Consider the following 24,459-nt stretch of genomic DNA (forward strand, 5'->3'; position numbering starts at 1 on the left):
TGTGTACTTCACATTGGCCTAGAGTAAACCCCCTCCCAAGAAATTTAAGAGTCTTTCTCCTTACTTCAGATATGAGCCCCATAAGATTTTATAATGGGCCTCCATCAGCTTCAACCTTCTGCTGCAAGATCTAGAAAGAATGAGATGGGAAATGAATACTTATCCCTTAGTCTGGGGCCGTGTTTCTCAAGCTTGGGTCTTCCCAGCTCAGATGAGAACACATCAAAATGGAGCTTGAGTCTGGAGTTAATGGAGCTTGAGTCTGGAGTTATGCAGCACTGCTGTCACAAACCTCGTTTCATCTAATTTTATCAAGAGCATCTTCTTTTTCTTACAGCTTAAGTAAGGAAGAGGAAACAGAGAAGAAAATGTTCTGCCCCTCACTCTCACTTCTGTGGGCAGACAGAGCCTCAGTGTGAAAAAAAAGGGACTAACACACCAACCATAATCAATGTGAAACATGTTCTTCAAATTCCAAGTAGGGATCCCAGGCTGTGTATTCCAGATCTGCCCACAGCAGCATTTTCCTTCCCACAAGGCACTGAATTACCCCCAGCACCGATAGGACAAAACCAGTGCCACCATCTCCAAGGTGAAAGCAGCGCCTGGAGCTCACATGCAGCCCCAGAGATAGCAAAGTTGTTCACCGGCCTGCCCAAGCCATAGCAGAAGAGTTAAGCTTCCACTTGTCTCCTTCAACTAGGACCCATTTCCCTCTAAAGTCCTACTGTGCAGGCACCACTTGCGTTCCCACAGAGGGAAAGTACTTGCTCTTTGAGAAGCTGCAGAAAAGCTGAAGTTCTGCTTTGAAAATTCCACCAGTACATTTTGCCCATAGATAGCCACATGCCCTGTAAATGTGACCAATCTCCATCCTTTCCATTTCAAGCTCCTTACAGTTGTACCATTAAAAAAAACAAAAAGAAGAAACATTAACCATTTATCCAAGTCTTGCTGACCTGATGAAGAAAAACTAAAAAAGAGAAAAAACATTTCTAGAAAGCATTAGAGTGCATGACACATTACTGAGGAACTACCACTGGGTCACGTCTGCCTTCAGAATGAACTGGCACCTTTCAATGAAAAGTACAGTACATCTTGTGCCAAGAAAATCGTTATCTATTACTTGGAACCAAGCCATGGCTGCCAATTGTTCTTGGCCTATGAAGGCTCCAAACGAGAGGGGATTTTAGCAAGAATCTGCTCACATGCAGAAAACACCAGCAAAACCAGCCCATCAGGAATTGTTTCACAAGAGCTGTGTTACAAATCTGATTATTTACACATTGAAGCAGGAGAAAAAAGAAAAGTGGAACTAATTTTCTCTGCAGACCTTAATCCTTCCCTCTGGTTCATATGTTAAGTTCCTTCTTGCCTTATCTTGTCTGCTTTGAATGTAAGCTCTTCAGGGTTTTCTGCACTTGTTCTGTGTCCCTCACAAGATCAGCTGATCAGCTCTGAAAATCCTCCAGATCAAGGATTACCAGTGTTCAGCTCATCTCTAACTCCAAAGCTGCCTTGATCCGTAACAAACTAATGATATTCTGATATTAATTTTTAATTGTTCTTGTCTATAGCTTATGTTTCAGCAGTCCTAATGAACCAGTGGCTTCATAACACTGAACAAGCTCAAAATCTAGCAAGCTGTTCTCCTACTTCTGTCAGAAGAATAACTCCTATAGGTTTTTTCTTCAGGTCAGCCAAAGGCTGACGTTGAACACTTTTCACCAGGAAGCTAAAATACAAGGGCGTGCTCATTCTTCTCTTCAGAAAACAGCATGTATGGGCTACAGCAGGGGAAAGGTCCTTATTACAAAAGGTAATTGTCTCATGCAATTCTTTGCACTATTGTCTTCTCTTGGGGTTAAGCTAGAGGAGAAAGAAAATGGCCATTGCCTAAAAAGACTTGTGCCAGAACAAACAGCCTTATGATTAAGCAGTGAAGACTGGCAGACATAGCTAATATCCCCCCAAGTTATTCAGGTTGGGTGTGGTGAAAAAAATCAAACTGGGGAACCATAGCAAAGATTATTTGCACTTCAGTTGCATTTCATTTTGTATCCTTTCTTCCATCTCACTCTCATTTCTCCTTCCCTACTCCCTTTACAGTTCTGGTTTCCCTTATTTTTTTCATCTGGCTCTATTTCCCCTCTTATCGCTCCAATTCCACTACTTAATACCTGTTCTCCTACCTTTGATCCATCTCAATTACTTAAACCATGAGTGATTTTGGTCAAAGGCTGCCTGGCATTCTGGGGCTGAAAAGTGCACAGCTGATCCTTGTTGATTTCTAGCTATGACAGTAGAAAAAGCAAGATAAAGCAGCATCGGCATCTGCCAACTGTACTTGGGCATCTAGAGGCAGAACAAGATGAACCCAGTATGTGTTGACAGCCTTAAAATATTATCTCATACATATTATTTTCATTTTAGGCCTTCATTAAAGACTGCAATTTAGATGATGACATGTTTCTTTCCTTTGCAGAAATGCAAATGAGATATTTTGCGCATGAAAAGTTTGACATTGGTGGAGTGAATTATAGGGATATTGATGTACTCTACTTTCTCAAAAGGTTACTGTGATCTTTTGTTGATTAAGAGGCATGATGTTACTAAGATAAATGCTTCCATTGTTATTAACAACATATCTCAGTGAAAAATCAAGTATTTTTACACAAACTGCTGAATGAGATAAGGAAAGGATACTTATCATGTCAGAACAGAAGGTCTATGACCTTAATGATGCTGCATTTCCTCAGGAGTTGGTCCTGGGACTGTCAGTGTTCAACATCTTTGTCGGCGACAAGGACAATAGGATCGAGTGCACCCTCAGCAAGTTTGCCGACGACACCAAGCTGTGTGGTGTGGCCGACACGCTGGAGGGAAGGGATGCCATCCAGAGGGACCTTGACAGGCTGGAGAGGTGGGCCCGTACAAACCGCATGAAGTTCAACAAGGCCAAGTGCAAGGTCCTGCACACAGGTCCAGGCAATCCCAAGCATGACTACAGGCTGGGCGAGGAATGGATTGAAAGCAGCCCCGAGGAGAAGGACTTGGGGGTGTTGGTTGATGAGAAGCTCAACATGAGCCGGCAGTGTGCGCTTGCAGCCCAGAAAGCCAACCATGTCCTGGACTGCATCAAAAGATGCGTGACCAGCAGGTCGAGGGAGGTGAACCTGCCCCTCTACTCCGCTCTCCTGAGACCCCACCTGGAGTACTGCGTCCAGCTCTGGGGGCCCCAGTACAAGAGAGACATCGAGCTGTTGGAGCGAGTCCAGAGGAGGGCCATGACGCTGATCAGAGGGATGGAGCACCTCTCCTGTGAGGACAGGCTGAGAGAGTTGGGATTGTTCAGCCTGGAGAAGAGAAGGCTCCGGGGAGATCTAATTGCGGCCTTCCAGTACCTGAAGGGGCCTACAGGAAAGATGGTGAGGGACTGTTTATCAGGGAGTGTAGTGACAGGACAAGGGGTAATGGGTTCAAGCTGAAGGAGGGTCGATTTAGATTAGATGTTAGAAAGAAATTCTTTACTGTGAGGGTGGTGAGGCACTGGCACAGGTTGGCCAGAGAGGTTGTGGATGCCCCCTCCCTGGAAGTGTTCAAGGCCAGGTTGGATGGGGCTTTGGGCAACATGGTCTAGTGGAAGGTGTCCCTGCCCATGGCAGAAGGGTAGGAACTAGATGATCTTTGAGGTCCCTTCCAACCCAAACCATTCTATGATTCTATAGTATAAATGTAAATGCTTGGCTTGTGCAACACCGATGGACTCGTCTTTATGGCTCAGAAATGAATAACCATGAAAGGCACATTTAAGAAAGTTTCTTCCATGTGATACCCTTTACATCTGCCGGCCATCTTGTTCTGTCAAGTGCAAAAAGTATGAAGAAAAAGAAGCTACCAGCAAGATGAAATGTAATTTTAATAAAAAAATGAACTGTTATTTTGTATCATGATTTCAGATTAATTAAATCTGCCTCTTTTTGGCATAAAGATACTGAAAGTGAAAAGAAATTAATATAAACCAGACTAATGCTAACTGAACCCAAACTACTCCAAGCATATCTGGCATATAACATAGAAATGCTGACTTCAGTTCAAGGCGATAGCCACCTTTTTTCAGACACCCTCATTTGTTTCCCACATATGAGCTTTTTCTACCTTCTCTAAAGACACACAGCCAGCACAGACATGCAATTCCTGTCCTCAGGACTGATAAATTTGTTGAAAACATGCCAGTCAACCTCAGCTTTCACCTAGCCACTGCAAACTCCTACTGGTTAACTTGAACTTGCTGCTCAGAAGACTTGATTTAAAAGATGGGGTGGAGCGAGGAGGTGCAGAAAAACTACAAACAATTATCATTTGATCAGAGAAGACCTGGAAAAGGGAAAAAAATCTTTATCCCACCTTGGCATACATGTATGAAGACAACTGTAATTTCAGTGACATGGTAAAAAATCTAAACAAAGACCAACAACCTGAAATGGAGCCTTTGTAATGAACATAAAAGCTGGATCTAAATGCATGTTTTTGAAATCCCAATCCAAAACCAGATGTATACACAATAGTGTGAGATGGTTTTTATCTCAATTACAAAACATGCCGTACTGATAGAAGAGGAGGGGGATACCAGCAGACAGTTGAGAACGCATGCAAACAGGCTGCCCTTTCCCACTCGCAGGGCTGGCTTGGGTACCCAGGAGAACTGACTGATAGTTGAATTAAGAAGCATTTGAACTCTGACTGCTTTGGTGAAAGAAAATTTGCACAAAGAAGGATATCCACAAAGCAATTCCTCTTTACTGCCAGCTTCACTGACTTGAGAGCTCCTTCACATTGCTGCTGAGGTGAGAGCACTGAAACTGAAGGACTAACAGGATTTACCAGCACTGTTAGCAGCTTTCAGAGTTGTTTTCTGGTTATCCCAGAAACCAATTAATCTCTATTTTTTATTGATTGTTCTTTATTTGTTTGGGTTTATTCCTAATTGGAAGGACATTGAAGAAGGCTGGCCAAAAGAAGATGCACTCGGGATGGTTACACTCCTGTGTAACCCAATTCATTGTTCAGAAGAAAAGGGTGCAGCGACCTGACACGCAGTACCTGGACAATGAACAGCCTGTGACTATGAAGCACGTTTTGGGAAGATCACTGGCAGGTTAACAGCCTTCAGACATATATGGGAATACAGGTACACTGTTCTTCTTCACAGATGTGCAGAAAAAGATAAAATTCCTTGAAAAACTTGTTCAGTGGTTAAATATTCCAATACCTGTGATTTGAAAATGTTTCATTATTCTGACTGTAGAGACTAATAATTCTAGTTAAATATAAGGATGCCACAAGAACTATGAAGATAAATAAAAAGGTCTTGATCAAAACCCAAGAATAAAGGTATGGGAGAAGGGCAAAGATGGCAATGTGACAGAATTACAGCTAGAAGACAATGGGCACCAGCAGACCAGCCATTGCCCAATATTTTGCCAATTTTAAAAAAGGATGGTTTTCAGAAGGTATTCCAGGGAAAAAAACCAATAAAGCAGCTTTGCTGTATGTGAGAAACTACATGCAAGGTTGAGGGGATATATGAGAAAAGGCACTTCTGAAATCTAAAAAGTAGATAATGGAAGAGGTCACTGTAGGCCAGCTGGAATTAGGAAGTGAGGTTTTGAAAGGAAAGACAAAATGATGGATGAGATGGTTGGCACAAGGCTTTATTTCTGATATAAATGGTCCTCATTTGAAAGTAGGAGACTGAGACAGACAAGGGAAAGGCCAGAGACTAAGAAAAAAAAACCATAATAGTTTGTTTCTTTGGTTAATTATTTCAGGTTTCCAAATTTGCATAGCACTCTCTGCATCCAGTGTGAGAGCAGAGTACTCATCAGTCACTTGTTATTTTCTCAGCTTGTATTTTTTCTTGCATAGGTCCATATAAGGCTAATGTGCCTTTTACTGCCGTTGCTGAGCAGTTTGTGGGCATTGTGCTCACATTTGCATCTGCTTGTGATTCCTGCGTATTTTTTTCCAATTCTACTACATGTCTCAGGCACACGACAATTTTAAGACGTGCCTTGTTTTCCACTGGACATACGTACATCACGCAGGCGTGTGTTTATTCCTACCAATGCTTTATGGCTACCCTCAGCATCGAGAGCTCAATACACACACACAGAGATGTGGACTTGAGGAGTCCTTTGAAGAACATATGGAGAGTGATTGTATAGCGAGCATCTTTTCACCTGGGCTTTCCTTTTTCTCTGCAGATAAAAGCCCTTCTTTTGCTCTGGCAGACGAGGGCAGCTGTGCTGGTGGGCAGCAGCAGATGGAGAGAAGAGCAGTGCCACCCTCCACCCACTCCTCCTTCCCCACGTGCTCTGCAGCGCTCAAGGGCCACCGCTCCGCCTGAGACATGCAAACGGGGAGCCGTCTGCTCCTGCATACTGGTGATATGGCCAGGGCTAACCCTGTCCTCAGGTGGCAATAAGGTCAGGTGGCATCCTGTCGCTGCGGGGCTTTCCCGGGCGGGAAGGAAAGCGTGCGCGGGCTCCCACTGGTAGGCACCAGGTTTACATGATGTGAATGCACATATGCCCTTACCGCTGTTTTGCCTCCTTCCTTTTAACAGCAATTGTTCCCATCAACTTGTCTCTTCGCAAATTTGTCACAGTTTCCAAAGAACAGATTTGGAGGCTATCTAGTTGCTTCTGTGAAATAGATAAAAAAAATAAAAACAATCCAATTCTGGAGGAGTTAGGGTTTTGCTGATGGTTACCACAACATAAATACAGTACTGGGTTTGGGCAGCACAACCCACAGTTGAATTTGGACCTACAAAAATAAATGTAGCCCAGATTGTGTATGAAATAAATGTTCCTACGGCAAAAATGGTAGCACATTTGAAAGATGAATGGAAGCTGTGCTGCTTGAAGCATTGGTTCCAGCAATCACCAGACTCAGAAAAGCAAGCCTGCTTTATGATTATTTAGAAAAACAGGAGGAAGAATGTAAGTGGGAAGAAAAAAAGCCCAAACATGCAGACTGCTGTGTTTTGGAAGCTACAGTCTGGTGCCTCCAGGGAAATGCACAGCTCTGCTACTGATGAACCAGTGGCAACTACATCAGGAGGTACCATGTCCATGTACAGGATCCTACGTAGGCCAATGCTTTTAAGTTACTGAATAAATACATCCATTAGCAGTTCTAAGAGACAAGTGCCCAACTTATTTGGTACCAGTTGAGAAGGTGGGCAGGAAAGGAACAGTACCATCACACAGACCCATGGCAAAGGAGTGTCAAAAGGTGGCAGAGATACTTGAGCAGTGCCGTGTGCTGTTATCACTCAGGAACTAGGTGAAAAGCTGTATCAGCACGTTAAGGAAAAGTGGCAGTAGCAGGGATGAAGCCTCCCAAAATGAGAGGAAACAAAGGAGTGTAAGATGTCTCACTGCAGCTCTAAGGTCACATCCCAGAAAATGCCATCCATGTTGAGTTTATAAGTACAAGAAATCATGCTGTTTCCCACATACTTCAGAAACAGACCTATAGGTGACATCCTAAGGGACTGGTAAGTCCCAGTTAGGAACACTGACCGCAAGTCAACCCAATTAGAAAACCCCTTTGTAGCAGCCACTGTACTGGAGTACATCTCCGAGAGCCAGCTGCTAAGGGGCAATTACCAATGATCAGACTGTGTAACCAAACTGCGACGCTCAAGGGATGATTGCTCTCATTTCCAAGCCAAAAACACAGATCCTGCCATGAGATGCTTGTTCTGTGTGGTCCCCTCTGTAGCTTTGAGGAGGAAAGCAGAGACAGAAGGAGAACCAGAGTGCAACATCCACATCCCCAAATACTGTGTCTGTGTGGGTTATTAGGGGCTCAACCTCCTGCTGTTTATCTGGGATTGTGACTTCAGCCCCCAAAACAGACCACAAATTTTCATTCTGTCAACTTTCCTGACTTACTGCTTTGATTACAAATGGTCTACTGTCAGTCATTGTTTGACTGTAATAAAGATTTAGTGACTAAATACAACCACTTTCATGCCAACATTTCTGGGGATGCAATGCTGGAAGATATGAGCTTGAGCATTTGTTTCTTGGCTATCAAAGAGAAAATGTTTGTATTTTCTTTTTTTTTCCCCCCTCAGTGTTTTCAAACAAAACAGGAAAGCAATCTCTAATTGTTATTTCTTCAAACATTTGCTCAACTATGAATTCACTCAGCCTTTTTTACAGTAAATATCACTTGCCTACATGCGAGGTAATTACTCATTGCTGCAGAGCGGGTAATAAAATCAGGAAATAAAATGGCAGCAGCGGACAAGAATCAGTATGTTCCTGCATTTGGAGAGCCAGATCCCATCTTGTTACGACTTCACTCAGAGGAGAAACATGTGCTTTCCCTGGATAAGGATGTGGCCTTTACCTTAACTCTTATATTAAATTAACAGAATCAGAGGGAAACCTTCAGGTCAAGTGCTAGGTTGCAAACCACACAGAAAGTGCTGACAGAGATATTTTACATGTGCCTTGGTATTTTTCAAGTGACTGATTTTAAAAATAAATTGCTAACCATGCAACTGCATGAATACCGTGTTTGTTTATCCTCACATCAGTGACCCAGAAGCTGTAAATAGGTGTGACAGCTGCAGCATCTCCTCTGTTGTCACCACTCTGCTCCTCCTGCCAGACAGGCGGTGAATGGGATGGCTACTAGGACTGACAGGAGCGTAGCATGATCCTCAGGCAAAGAGTATACATGAGCTGTATTACTCTTAAACCGATGCTGGGGTTTCTGTCAAAATCAGCACTCAGAGAGATGCTGATTATTTTGGGGAAAGAGCACACCCCGTTCTGCCAGCTGGCCAAGCTTTACTGAAATAGTGCAGAGTCTGACAGTCCCAGTTTTCCAAACTTCAGTATGATCACCTGCTAGATTCCCTTTAAAGGAAATGACATCATAGTTTAAAAAAAAAAAAAAATCTCAGAGCTTGATAGTCATGAATCCAGTACTGAAAGGCAAGGCTGTAAGCTTAAAGCTGTAACTTCATCAATATTCAGAAGAACTTGAGGGACGCTCTGAGCCACCTGACTGCACACATGCGGTATAAGAAAGATTTGCTGCTTTTCCTCTGCCACCCACAGCCAGTTTAAGCTTCCCCACTGAGGAAGTGCCAAACTGGGAATCAGTTCTCACTAAGACACTTATCTCTTCCTTGGCATCACGGGGAAGTCCTGCCTGCCTCTCTGTATTCTTTATTTGCAGGTGAAACTTTACATCCTTCATAAGGAGTTTTGAAGTTTATGAGAATGAAGATCATGTTAGAAGTCGAACCAAGTAAGCAGTGAGTCACGGCTGTATGTAGCAGTTGGACAACAACCCTGAAGTACAGCAGTAGCCTGGAGCCACCCATAGGCGACACACACAGGTGCCACCCCAAGCATGCAGGCCCATGCTGGCCCAGCTTGGATGCGCAGCAGCTTGCACTTACGGTCCCTCTCCTCCCTGCTCATGCCACGATCCTGCAGGACAGTGTGCAGGCATCACAGATGATCACAGTGTTTAGGAGCAAGGTCTCAGTCATGTCTCATCAAAATTGACAGTATATGCCTGACCACTGCTTATATTGTAGGGTTCCAGAGATCTCTAGAATACGTATGGTGATGCACCCATACCCTAAATGTTACATATTTCTGTAAAAAAAAAAAAAAAAAAAATCGTGGGTGTGGTGGAATCCAGTTGAATTGCCCTCATTGCTTATGTGCTACACTAGGTATGGATTTATTTTTTTTTTTAAATTAAAAAAGCTAATACTAAAAAAATATTGAATCTGATTGTATCAATGAAATCATACTCTTGCTTAGACAAGGCTAAACTTATATCATAAAACTATGCGATTAGTTTTCTAATGGCAAAGATCAGGTGGCAAGACAAGACCAAATTTCATTTTAGAAGAGACCCTCCTAATTCCATTTATTTTCCTCTAGAACTGAATTTAAGATTTTTAATAACTGTTGAGTTTCCATTTCCAAAGCCAACAGTTTTAGAAATAACGAACTGGCTCCAGGAGCTGGCCAGCATTCTCTACATGACTCAAATAATGCCATGCTGCATGCTCAAGGAAGACATCAGAGTTTGGCCAAAACTACCTTTGCTAGCTGTCTCCCATTTCCTTTCGCTTCTTCAGCATTCCCCGTGGCATATGCTATATGCCCAAAGTCTTTCAGGAACAGCAAGGAGTTGCAATCGTGGCAGGCTAGACAGCATGTTACGTCAGCGTGTTGTCTTCTGCCTTCTCCATGCCCTTCTACTGTGCAGACCAGAGGTTGGGAGACAAATGTTTTAGAAGCAGGATTGTTTATTTAGTCATCCAAATGCTCATCTTTAAAGCACCATTAAGGGTATTAAGTACACTAAAGCAATAAGCAAGAGATGCACCACGAGAACCACCCATGCTGAAAGTTACAGCTGACTGGGTAAAGAAGGTAACCTGTGAAATTATAAAGCACATTTGTAAGAGAAGTCAGGAGGTGCATACTTCTTCTCACACTTCATAAGATTACAGGAGAAATGAGTTGCAAAACTACCTTGGAGAACAAGGGAGAGAGAGCACAGCAATTCAATTTCCTCTGCTTCTGTTTCATGTCCATGAGAAATGCCAGAGAACGCACCAGGAGAATAAAACATCTGCCACCCTGAGAACAAATCAGTGTAGGATTTCACCGCCTTGCCCATCTGCGCAGTTTCACAGTATGCTCAATCAGATGGTTCAGAGACCAACACAAAATGAAGCATTTCACAGACTGGATCCTATTACAGAACAACCATTTGCCATGCCTTAATGTTAATAACCACATATTTGATAAAGTTTTCCTCCAGATCCGGGTGGGGGGGAAAGATATCACAGGATGGACAAAGACAGAGGAGTGTTTTGAATGCTCTTTCAATATTTTTCTCCAAAGTGACTGCTGGGTTCAGCATCTAGAGAAAAGAATGCAGAACTTTTCAGATTGAGGTTATAAACTGCTCTGCTCCAGCTGGACCAAAACATGACCAAACATGAAACAGTGCAGAAAGAGTGATATTTCCATTCCTGGGAGTTTAGATTCTACATCTATCACCACTCACTCTTTTTACTACACTTACACTTTCAGTGGCTATAGCTTTTTGGTCTGCAGACTTTCATGTCCTATCTCTGAACAGAAGAAATATTTACTTTGTCTCCCATCTTCCAGATCTAAGCTTAAATCTTTGTGGGATTTGGACTTGAGGTGGTGCAGCTATAGCATCTGAAATAATTTACAAAAGGTAAGGATGAAGGATATGAGAGACAGAGAAGGAAGATACCTAAAAAGGACAGCAGACCTGAGTTGTGTATCTGTATAAAATGTTTTCCTTCCAAGAGAAAAGGTAGGAAAAAAATCCCTGAGAAGAGTCTAGAAAAAGTTACAAGGAGGGGAAGACAGAGAGAGGAAAGGAGCAATCTAATTTATTTCAAGTGGAGCTCACTTTTAAAGAAAAGCTTTGCCACTTATTGCAGATTAACAAGGCACTTAATTATATCCTGCATTTAAACCGAGGTGTAGTTCAGAGGAGTACTCGCATACTTTAAGCATACACTTAATTGGGGGCCTGAGTAAATTTAGGTGTGATCAGCTGCTCCAAGTCCTTGAGTTCAGCTGCACTTTCAGAAATCCTTTAAAGTTTTCCATTTTAACACTTTTGCTTCCTTGTCAGTTCAGTTGTTACTCTTTCTCTCAGAATATACACCTCAACACCTCTACGCATCAGCCAAAGAGACACGTCTGTTCTTTCTCCTTCCACACAGCGACTCTGTGGGGCTGGTAGCTTTTATCAGTCACAGAATCCAGCACATCTCAAGGCTCAGCACATCTTCCCATGTTTTGCAAATGCTCATCCAGTTGATTTGGCAGAAAAAAAAGTCACAGTGGAAGCTGATGGAAGTTTGGGTTTGTTTTAGCCATGTATGGCTTGTTCCTCAACTGCTCCTCCTTTCCTAACATTTGAAAGGCTTACAACCAAAATTACAACGAACAAAACCAGCTGAGGTTAAAAGCTTTTTTTTAAAAAAAAACACCAAACAACAGAATTTCCAAACTGGAGATAATTGCTTTGCAAAACAGAAAGAATTGACCCTGTATCCAACAGCCTACTGCAAAGTGGCGTTGCGCTTTTCTGAAGCGACTGTAACATGAATGTTTTTTAATTAGCTGCTGCTTGGCAGGTTTTGGTTCTGGCAGCTACGAGGAGTGTGGAATTCAGCTTTCAGAATAGAAAGACTAAAGAGTCAACCTAAGAGTACATGTCATTTCAAACAGCCGGTGCTGTGAGACAAACCTGAAAGCATCGTGTGGGCGTGCGAGCCAGCGAGAGAAAGGGTGGGTAGCAACTGCCGCTAACAGCATCAGTTCTGGCTGCCGCGCACATGCCGCATGGTTGTATTTGCAAGGAGACATCTTCCACCCCGTGTTGCCTCTGCTCCCTGTAATCTTTCCAAAGCTGCAGAGAGTACATTCAGTAAGTGTTCAGTGCTCCTGGTCCTGGCGTCACAGCTGGCCATGGGTTTTTCTCCTATTCAGTGCTCAATGTGGGGACAGGTATTGTTCACTGCAGGAGAGGGAACAGGAGAGCAGACCCTGGACACTCAGCACCTTCAAAATAGATCGCAAAGAGTTCACACACTTCATTCTGACTGTTTTTGTACCCAAGCGGTAACACTTGCACATGCAATTGCAGGATCAAGTTTGCCAAAGGCTTCCACTGCATTTATTCTGCTGCTACTCCACGGAAATGGAGCAACTCCTGAAGTATCCACTGGCATGAGAAGTAGATCAAGCCATCAATGGGTGACACAGCTGTCATCAGTTTACAACCAATTTTCAAGGACCTTCCTTTCACACCTGAGTATATATCCACTTACAACAACAGTGAGCCATCACTCATTCAAAAGACACCTTTAAAATCATCACCCCTGTGAACAGTGGAAGAGGTTAATGTTTAGGATACGACACTCCTCAAACTAAGCCGCCTGCTGAAACAACAGACAGAGGACTCCCAACAGACCTCACTGGCTTAGGCAGACAATGCAATCCATGACATAAAATACCTTCAAGGAAAGTTAAGTCCCAGTAGACAGACGTAGCAAGCTGGTCACTGCTGAATTTACTTGGGTTGCTGTTCCAATTTTGTGCTTTCCACGTCACGGCACTTCGTTTGAATGCTCTAATGTTTTCTTTGATCAATGATTTAATTTTGGTGCTGTACCACCAGTCACCAAACCATCACGCTGTTTTACTAAATCCCATGCAACCTGCAACCCTTTGAATCATTTGGAATTTTGTGGCTTTCGCCTGGTATGGGAATAAGGTTAGGAAGGCGGTGAAACTAGCTTCCAAATGGTCAGCATCCATCCCATTTCCAACCAAACTTAAAACAGAACCTCATCCCCATGTTTGCAGCTCATTAATGACTTGAAAAATTCAGCCTAGATTAGTCAAAAACAAGCTTTAAAAAAATAAATAAATCTATAACCAGTCTAGATTTTCTAGCCTATGGATTCTGAGGGCCCGATGCCATTGGGCTACCCAGTTGCTACCCAGAAACTCAGTTCTCATCAAGTCTGCCAAGAGCATTACTGCTCAGTATATGACAGGGTTGGGCTCTTACTGCTAAAGAAACACCAGGCACCTGAACAGGCAACATGTTTAGCATGAATGTAGTGCTGCTCCAGTCTTCATTCCTCTTACCTGCCATCTGTAGCTATTTTCTGTGTACAATAGGAACCCAGCTGTTGTTGCCATCGACTGTGTTGTGAAAGGCTCCTGCTTCATCTTTCTAATGCATGTGAATATGTCCATTTGCAGTCACCTTACAAACCTCCCTTCCACGTTCAACAAAGATTGAAATAATGTGAGATCTGCTCACTTTGTGAAATCTTTAGCCTGTATCTGCTGAAAATCAGGTACTTGATTAAAAAAATTTTTAAAAAATCACATCACAGAATTAGTCTCACAGTTAATCGGCACATGAAACACAAAGAAATTATTTCCAGTATCTTCTAACCCTCCCTGTGCACGTAACTAGACTGCACAAATACATGCATCACATGAGCCACATTCTACTCTTCCTTCCCTATCACCCCCCTCCTACCACATCCTCCTCTTCTAACAGTCAGCTGCTCCTATGAGAAATTGGTCATGCTATTAATTGATGGAAATACAGTCACTCCAAAACACATAGTCTCAGCCTTCCCTGGATTAATGATGACCAATAGCAGGTTTCCTCTTGCTCTTCCAGGAGGTTTTCCTATGAATTAGGAAAGCAAAGCATTCTCACCCCATCTGTGCCAGGCTTTGAAATATTTCATTTTAAGCAAGTGGACAGTACTGCTGATGTGACTGGAACAATACACACATGCTCCAAATGCAGTAAGTGCTTAAGTGTTTTGCTGGATTGGAATCACTGCTTTTAGCATCTTTGACAGCAATTATCAGCACAATCCTGGAACAACAGCCTCCTCCAAAGTGCAGTATCAACACTTTACAATACTAGTATGCCCAAATCTCTGCAGAATGTTCAAAAGCTTTGTTGCATAGAGATTTCCGTTATACAAGACTTGGGAATGCAGACTGCATTGTTACTGCAGCAATAAGAAAGGCCCAGAGATTCCTCATGTCCCCCCACCAATAAAAATCTAACGCAGTTGCACCAAGCAGCCAGCAGAAAGACTTCTCCAGAAAATGATTCTCACTTCAACTGCTAGCAATATCCTGGATGAGGACACCACTGTTGTCTGCACACAGAGCAGGATTTCTTCAACATCTGGATTACGCAGCTGGTCCCTCTGGCTGTGCAGTAACATCTGAGACATCCTCAGTTAAACTCAGGCCTGCTTTTTCAGCTTCTTGATGCTTTGATCCTCTTTATTATAGGTCAAGACATTCTGAAGGAATCAAAGGATGCCAAAGAAAATTACTTTAACCTTCAGAAGAAAGCAGAGGTGATAGAGTAACGGTCAGGGCCCTATTCTGCTGTACATAAGTGAGCACTGAACTGGTCATGTAAGAGAATGCCTACATCCTCCTAGCCGACATTATTAATGTTTGATGCGATGGATCAAAGAGGTTTTGTCTTTGGTCTTAGATTATAATCGAGGCCCCTTTTGACAAGGAGAGGTTCGTGGATCTTTAAATCCTGATTATCCATTTGGTTTGGCTTAGAGCTTATTTTTTGGCAATCACACTTCTTAAAGAAAAAAGTAAAATAAATCAGCCCTAAGCTTACACCAGCGATATCAAAGTTTCCAAATGACCTCCCCATTCAGCATTGTCACACATAGATTCTCCAAACATAAACATGACCGAAAAGTTGGTCTCTCTCTGGAGACAGGCAATGAATTCAGCTTTCTCAGCACATATATGTGTACACAGGCACACACACAAGCTCGCACTGAGCAAGTAGCCTGGATTCTGTTTTGGTGGGAATATTCTGGTGGGAATAACCTACCAAAACCACAAATCTAAATCCTCTCTTTTTTTTTAATACCTCCAGATTACCTTGCTGTAGGAAGAGCATACAGCTAATAAAGGCTTTGAATCCCTCTGGACCCCCGAGACAGAGAATACATAAAGTGGCAAAACAGATGCAGGATTATCCTGCACTCTGGTTCCCCTGTGCTGATACAGCAGAGTACAGCAGATCCTAATTGTGCATCTTCTAGCATCCAGAAATCTCATTAGAAAGGAATTAAAGGATACTGCATCTATGTCTGGGATTTTCAGGCGCCTGGTGTCCCAAAATGCCAAGCACACCCTCTGCACACACACCAGTTTTGCCGCATAGACGTGGGCAGTCTGCACCTTCTGGAAAATATGAGTATTAAGTCGAACATGTCCTAAACAAACTCAGTTTACTATGTATATTCTTGTGCTTTCCAGAAGTTCCACGGCTTGTAATAAAATATGTTTAACGTAGAGGCATGGCAGTCTTAGACTTCTTCTACTGGCAAGGTTATAGGTAGCTATAGGGTTTCTTCAAGGTACACCAAGGACCACTGTCCTGTTTGGGGAAAAGTGACCTGAACTACTGCCAATGCAATGAAAGGCTCAAAGTGACTTGAATGATCACTGACCAGACCTGAAATCCTAGAGGAGCAATACAGAACACAAAACCAATGAAATTTAAATTGTCTTTATTACTGAAATGGTTTTGCTTTCTGTACCAAACTTGTTCATTTGCTTCTCTAGCTCCTGAAGCATGTATTATTATTTTTTTAATAAAAAAATAATCCTCAACACTATAATAGAAATTAAAGATTACAAAAATACAGCTTTTAATCATTTAAACTAAGCACAAAGAATTCAACTTATTGTATTTCAAATCCTCAGAAGTTTACAAAGAGCTTTTGAGCATGGAGAATCAACAGATAATTCATATGTAAACTATATATGACTGAGACGCAAAAAAAAAAATCCACAGAAAAGACCATGCTCCCAAGGCTCTTACTAGCTTTTCCCTGTTCTGTATGTAAAAGAAGAAAAGATCATTTATCTGACAATTAATATTTTTACTGCATGGAGATATACGCGATCATAAAAATAGTGAAAGTTAAAGAAATCCATTTCTGATTTTTAATATGAAACAAAAAATACAGAAATCACTTAAGGAAAAGTTAAATTGCAAACATAAATCTTGAAAAACACATAATGGGTATTATGACTGCAGGTGCTGTTCAGCTCGTATCCGTTTGTATCATACTGAAGACCATGACATCATTTTTTTCTTCTCTAGCTTCCCAGTTTTTCCCCACTATGTGCCTCTGTTTTTCAAGTTCCATACACATTTCAACCCTGCTCCCATTAACCCAGACACAATTTTCATTGCTACAGGTTTTTTCTATCAGAAATGCCTTAGCTGGTTGTTAAATGGATATTAATTTTAGTGTGTCAGAAGTGGGGAGGGGGACAGTTCATCACTTGGCATCTGAGAGCAAACCCCTGACTGCTGCTGAAAAGCACCGAGTGCTCTTAGCCTGGACCCAACACTCAGCACCCCCCAAAACCTGGCTTTTATGCTGGAAGAGAAAGTCTCTACCTATAAGAAGAGGCTATTTCTGAGGTTACCTAGACTACAAGAGCACTCCGAAATCACTGAACAACACACATAACTGAGCCAGTCATACAGCTTAGCAGTGGCTGAACGTCTTGGCGTAGTATCTTGAGGTGTACAGGATTACTTTAATTAAAATCTGGATTTAAAATGAAAAAAAGTACTAGCTAATAGGCTTTGACTGGGTGCGAGTCATGCTTATTAGCACAACTGACCTTAACCGAAACCAATTAGAGCACCCGCAGAACAGAGGACACCCAAGACTGCACAACTGACTACCGACGAACACACAGATGCAAAAAGGCTTATTTTATCAACGGATTTAATTGTTACAGTTAAAAGCTGTTCCTTGTGACATAGCTGAGATGTTCAGATATGGTTGCTTAAGCTGGACATCCAAACCCTCACGCTATACCTACACAGATTTGTCAGCATTACTGCCTGACAATCTCCTGTTCCACAACAACAATTTTTATCAGAAAAACGTCATCCTTTCTACAGCATCAAATTTATCATTTTGGGGGGATTTATCTTTCTGCTGGCACATGAAATGGTTTCAGGGCTTCCAAGGCATAAACCATCTCACAGACATCTTGAAAAAGGGAGGGGAAGTGCTGAAGATGAAAGCTGTGCATTACTTGTATAGCTTTGTATACACAGTGTTTCTAGAAAGCAGGTTTCCTTGTATTTGTGTGTCTGAACAGGTAAACATACTGATACAGTTATCCAGATTTGCAAATTTTGACTCACTGAATATTTTAGCAAATGCACCGAAACTTTACTTAAAAGACACTCTTAACTATTGCATTATCTGGCCTTACAACTTCACCCTGTGCACTTCAAAGGACACCAGATTTTAAGCCTCCATAACATACTATAGCATCACTGAGGCTGAAACACCTGTCTCTGTATACATCAGACGGATCTAAGGTATAGATCATTTATGCTGTCTCACAAGACATCTAGCAAAGCCAACTTGGGTCCGCGATGAATGGTGCAAGGTTGTGATAAGAATAATATACAAAAGCAACTTATAGGAACATAAATACTCTACAGTATCCTACAGAAACTAAATTAACTTGTGAGGTAACCGTTGCTTTTACATGATTAAGCATTTCAGTTTAGGCATTACCTATTTTAAAGTATTAATGTACCTGGTATTCATCAGGTAAAATGCAAGTGCTATTTTATGTCACAAGGATGTTAATAAGTGTGATGGCAGAGCATCTTTAAAAGCGGTTAGGAGCAGCGAGTGCAGGTCAATCATTCTCTTCTGTTCCCACATATCCCTTATTGAAGGTCATCTCAATGGGGCACATCACCAGAGATGCCTCAGAGATGTTTAAAAAAAAAAAAAAAAAAAGACAAAGAGATATAGCAGGGAAAAGAAAGTTGAAGAAAAGCAATACCTAAATTAGAGGAGTGACGCTCTGGGGGTTAAATGCCACTGTGGTGACAGGAAGGGAAAGAGTCGCCCAGTTCAGGAAGAAAGGTACAAGAGGCCTGTGACAGGGGAGTGACAGAGGTAAGTGTAGCATCCGCTGTACACAGTGACCTAACAACTGGATTCGTTTCCTTCACTAGAGAAGGACCCCAAGAAATCCTCTCTTACAGCTCATAAAAGGTTAATTACACAACCCCCCCCCCGAGGACTCCCCCGCATGCCCCATGACACAGGTGCTGTGCAGACCCGGTGAGCCCTGTGGCCCTGCTGGGAAAGACACCCAGGAGCCCCGCTGCCTCCCACCTTCCCCTCCCAGCAGCCTCTCACCACCCAAAGGGCTTCATGGCAGAGACAGCTCCAAGGTGTTCAATCCTTTCTTCCCGAGGTGTATTGGGCCACAGGAGGGATTGCATTTAACCCTACCCCAGTCTTCTTGCAGCTTGCCCCCATCCCCATGCTGCTGGGTGGTGTCTAGAGGGGGACAGGGGAAATGCGATGAAGGCTTCTACCTCTTCTGCCTCAGGGACAGGAGATGTCTACCCATGTCAGAAAGGACGAACCTTGCTTCGCAGATAGCCTTCCCTGCTGCGGGGTTTTAACATAAATACTTTTGTTCCTTAAAAAGAGGTCGCCTAAGGAAAGGCAGGTTCCCCAAATTCACCAAAGTAACAATGAAAAAAATTATTCTTTGTCACTTGTTGTGACAAAGGGAAATAGTACACCAACCCCAGAGGATCAGGAAGAAATGCACACAATTCACTGTAAATTGTTGCATTAGCAACCTTAGTAAGTATAAGACATTTATACAGGAATGTTTCTGAGAGGACTAAAGCACCCAGCTTTGTGACTCTTCCAATGCACAGAATTAGAACATGGAATGTGGGACAGCAAAAATAAAGGAGAGCGTAGAAAGGGAAAGGGCAGCGCTAGTCCCAGCTTTGGCACAGACCAGTCTGATTACTGGTAAAACCTGCTGCCGTGCTGCACCTCTGCTTCTGTGCAACAGGGACTCAAAACCTTCCCCACCTCAGCTCAATCCTTAGGGAACAAAAGATGGACCATAGGAAAAGTGTTTGACACATAGAAAATTTCCTTTGCATACTCCAGTTCCCAGGAAGACCTCAAATCGGTAGAAATTATGCTTTCCTCCTCCCCATTGTGGTTTTCCTTAAAAAAAAAAAAAAAAAAATTCTTCTTAGAAATACCTCCAAATGGAAGAGCTTCTTGGACAGCCCACTGCTACCTTCAGAAAGGTAGAGCCTGACACCCCTTAAGAAGTAGAATTTAAGGAAGGGAACAAGAGAAAACAGCCATTGCATTAATGAAACAGAACAACGCAGCGAGGATCAGATTTGGTTTCCACCAATCGCCTCCAGCTGAAGTCAGTGCTCAGGCAGCAGCAGTGCAGAAAGGCCTCCCTGGCCCCCGCTCCACCTCTAAACAGTGGGTGACGTTCTTTTGGCAAAAGTTTGAACTCGGATCCAAATCATTCTTGGAAAAAATCCAATTATGTACATACGGTTAGGTATCCGCATGAACATAAGAAATTATCCTGGAAAAATATGAAATGGATGTTCAGTGTGTGAGAGTTTTCCTGAAGCATAGCACTGTTTGTCTGTTTAAAAACCTTATTTACCTGGATTCACCAAGATGATTTTTGGCTTTGGGTGGCTTATAGCCATCACATCCTTCTCAGTATATTAAGCATCAATACATTGGACGCCAATACCCATGATCATGCCTCGAGCTGAAGTCCAGAACTTAGCTGCAATTTAAACGATTTGTTCATGCAAATAGAAGAGTATTTCTATACACGCCAAGCTAGATTCTGTGTGAAAAGACAACTCATAGAAACACAGATGCACGTACAAATGCAGTACGGAAGGGAGGAAAAGAACCGAAAAATCAAATCTCCGATTTCTATTTCCAATCTGCCTTCGAAGGATGAGAGGTGCTGCCCCCCCCCCCCCCCGGGTGCCGTGTAACCGCAGCAGAGAACGCCGGACAGCCGGCGGGAGCGGGCAGCGCCGGGGCTGGGCCCCGCTGCTGGGCGCTAACAGGTGCTGCGCCCGGCAACTTCTCCTCACGCAGCGCCTCCAAATCTAGCTGGTCTTTTTAATTCCCTTTTTGTCCTTATTTTTTCCTCCCCCCCCCCCCCCCCCCGCCCAAGCCGAGGCCCCGCCCGGGTTTACAGCCGCGCCGACTCAACTTTGGAGCGGGGAGGAAAACAAGAAGAGGGGATGCCAGTCCCGCCGCCTCCACCACTGCCCCGGGGCGACCCGTCCCGTCCCGTCCCGTCCCGGCGCCGCGCCGCGCCCTACCTGCGCGGCCATGAAGGAGAGGTCCATGGTGCTGCCGCTGGAGCTGCCGGCGGAGCTGGCGGAGGTGCTGAGGCTGCCGCTGCCGCTGCTGCTGCTGCCGGGGGCGGGCGGGGCGCGGGGGCGCGGCGCGGGCACCGCCTCCCCCAGCAGCGGCGGGCGCGGCCGCGGCAGCGGGACCGACACCGGTACCAATTCCAGCTCCGGCGGCTCCCGGCGCGGCCCGGCCCGGCCCGGCCCGGCGCGGCACGGCGGGCTGCTCCGCCAGGGGGCGGCGGCGGCGGCGGCAGCAGCGACCCGGCCCCCGCGCTGGGCTGCGCCTGGGTCCGCCCCCGCGGCGGGGGAAGGCGGAGGGGACGGGGAGCGGCGCCTGCCGCCGGCAGCGGCTGCTTCGCGCCGCCCTGCAGCACCTGTGGGACGAACCCTCCCCGCTACCGCCCCGGCATCGCTCTGCCTCCCGGCCGACATCGCCTTCAGGGGCCAGAGTGGCCCGGGATCACCCCCGGACCGGGGTTAGCCTGAGCTGGAACAAAGCTTTTCGGTTCCCTGAGGCGGGTAGGGGCTGGAGCTTCCGTGAAAGAGCTCTACGGCCCGGTTCGTGCTCGGTATCACACTGGCAATAGGCAAGCCCGGATGCTGGGGCAGAGCGAGGCACCAGGAGGGGAAGCCCCAGACTGGGTCATGCAGGTCGGGAGCTGATGATGGGCGGGTGCTGAAGAGCAAAAGGACAGATAATTGACATACTAAGGAGCAGGGGTAGCTCAGCTTTCACTGCATTTGCAGGTCCTTTGCATGATACAAACCCTCTGAGGTACCTACCTGGATGCTACGTACTTGCTTTTCTTGCCCAGTTGCCAAATCCATCAGCCTTTTTTCGAAATACTCTACCAGCTGAAAAGAACTTCCCACAGTTTATTCTTACACCATGACGTAGCTGTTACAACTTTATTTGTAACTTCTCCCTCCTTCTCGTTCCCTGAGTTTACCATTCATCAATTCACAATGAACGTATTTTGTCCCTTTTCTTATGCTTTCCCTTGTAACTCAGATACTGTTACCACTTTGAATGAAAATTCAGTGATTCATTTATTGAGTGGCTCTGAAAAATCTTTGACACCAACTAGAAAAGTAGGATAATAAAGATGTACGTTCTTATGTGTTGAATGTTTTTGTTCTGTGATTTTTATCGCCCCTCTGCCATGTACCTGTTGGTTTCATCTCCAAGGCCGAACTATTTGGCCATGTTTTTACTGCTTCAGCCTATTACAGGGGCCTGAACCAGGTCTGGTGGGAATACCAATGTATGCCAGTAGCAGAAATACCTGGAGAATCAGCTTTGCACTGGGGTTTTAAACTCTGGAAGAAAAAATAGTAGGTGCTTCAGCCTGTCTACGGTGAACTGCATGCTGTTTTGTCATTATAATGTTCACTGTTGCAGCAGGTGGTGGTGAAAAGAAAATCAGCTGTTTTATATCAGTCCCTTACTTGATTAGTGTGCCTGCCAAAAATGCTTTTATGTCAAGAGGCCCATTAAGTAAAACAAGTAAAATCCAAAAAAGGCTGTGTCATTTTAAGATTTTTAAATTCAGTTGTGTAAATAATGGAATTGTCTCAACTTTTGAAAGAGTGTTGATGTGTGTGTCAGAAGCCATAAAGTAACTTCAAAGCAGTGTTAAACTTTTATCATCCAGATAAATTTTACATGCATTGGGTAGACATCTCTGCAGGGTGAATGTAGTCTGGTCAGCTGCCGCATCTGCGGCAAGAACTATGGTAAGGATCATTTCATGAGAATAACAAAATAATTAAGACTTTGAAACCACAATGACTCCTGTACTTTTTATTTCTATGGAGCACAAGAATCATGGAGAAACAGAGCTGGAAAGGACCTCAGGAAATAATCTAGTTTGTGCATCTGCTTAAAATACAACCACTTACTCCTGTGACTCTCCAAACAGGGGTTTTACCTTTACTCAATATCTTCTTGAACATGTCCAGTGAGGAAAGCTCCATTCCCTGCCAGGCAATGCATAGCTCTATTCCACTGGCCATTTCCTAAGGATGTGATCACCAGGGACATGGAGAAGACATTATTTTCTTTGGGACAACTACTTGCCTTCTGAGAACTGCTCTTGGATACTGTGTTTGTCTTTTTCCAGTCTTACAGTGCCTTGTCCATCCCCTGAAAGTGCTCAAGGAGGATTGCTAATGGTAACAAGATTGTTCAGTCAGATTCCCAAGTATTTTACTGTGACGTTTAGCCACTAAGTAGTCTCAAGCGGTTCCTGGCTGAGATCTTCTTTCTCACAGGTAACAATACAAGACACTTGCTCATAATTGACCTTTTAGTGAGCGATGGCGCATCATCACTTTGGCTTTCTTGGCATCAAATTCCATTAATTTTGCCTTTCCACTGAGAAACACAGCAGTACTTTTATTGGCCTATTCATATACTGCTGAAAAATGTTATTTTTATCCTTGGTATCTCAAATATTAATTTCCTTCTATTTATCTCATGTAGTTGCTCACTTCAGGAATACCCTAAAGGCCAATTATTGAGGAAAAAATAAATGTGAATTGCTCAAGTTTCAAATTCTTTATTTCCACACTGACTTCTGGAACAACTGTTACTCCGTAAAAAATTGGATTTAGCAAAAGCATTGCTCAGGGGACAGTGAACTCAGCTGCTTTCAGTTCCTATGACACAAAAATACATAGCTTCATTCCATCTTTGTTTACGAGATTTGAGTAATGTGGAAAATTGCTGACTGTTGTCTATGTATTCCTACTAGTCTAGAGAAAGAGATGTGCAGTGGCAGTGAGAAGTAGTACCCATCATTATATTCTGCAAATGCTATACATTTATCAGTAGTACAGAGAGTGATTATATCTATTAAGCACTCTGGAAGATGGAAGAGGAATATTCAATTAAAGGACTATGGCATATGCCAGCTGTCCTGCTTGTGTGATCTAAACACGAGCATCCATACAGTCCAAAACTAGATTCCTTTAGATGCCACTAAACATTACTTCCTATTCGTGATCTCAGCTGGAGATCTTGGTGGATCTTGGTGGATAGTGCCAGTCAAAACCAGTCTTTATAGAAATACTTATAGAAAAATTGCCACATTACTTTGAGGGAAAAAATGCCTGGTAGAGCTTTGTAACCTGCTTCCCTACTTGGAGGAGTGTTAGGTTCATTGGAATAGCATTTCTATTTGCAAGAGCCATCCAAACCATTATCAAATTTTGTTCTAGAAGGATTTTTTTAATCACCAAAATTATTACTCACTGCAATGTCCGCAATCTCCAAGCTATTGATTTACCATTCATATTTCTTAAGTTTGACAAAGGAAAAAAAAACACTCTTCAGTTTTCACTTCTGCTTTCTCTCTAGTTCACTGCCTTGTTTGTGGAAGAGCACAGTTTTGTACTGTTTAAGCTGCAAATTATTTATGAGGAAAACCAAATTAGTTGTGTTGCAAGCTTTTATTACAATACTACAAAATACAAAGCTTTTCTTCTCCCTCTTCCCCCAAAATACATTTTAGATGTAAATTGCTT

General features: G+C 43.4%; 1 protein-coding gene across 1 annotated transcript in view; it reads right to left on the bottom strand.

Moving 5' to 3' along the window:
• C5H14orf132 (chromosome 5 C14orf132 homolog) overlaps positions 1–21,363 on the bottom strand; it is a 38,981-nt gene extending 17,618 nt beyond the window's left edge. The window contains exon 1 of the mRNA XM_075753009.1: positions 20,899–21,363. Coding sequence (XP_075609124.1) covers positions 20,899–21,363 — 465 coding nt within the window. The remainder of the gene's footprint in view (positions 1–20,898) is intronic.
• Positions 21,364–24,459: the final 3,096 nt, after the last annotated feature.

This window comes from Balearica regulorum, chromosome 5, assembly GCF_011004875.1.
Source record: "Balearica regulorum gibbericeps isolate bBalReg1 chromosome 5, bBalReg1.pri, whole genome shotgun sequence".
Classification (NCBI taxonomy): domain Eukaryota; kingdom Metazoa; phylum Chordata; class Aves; order Gruiformes; family Gruidae; genus Balearica; species Balearica regulorum.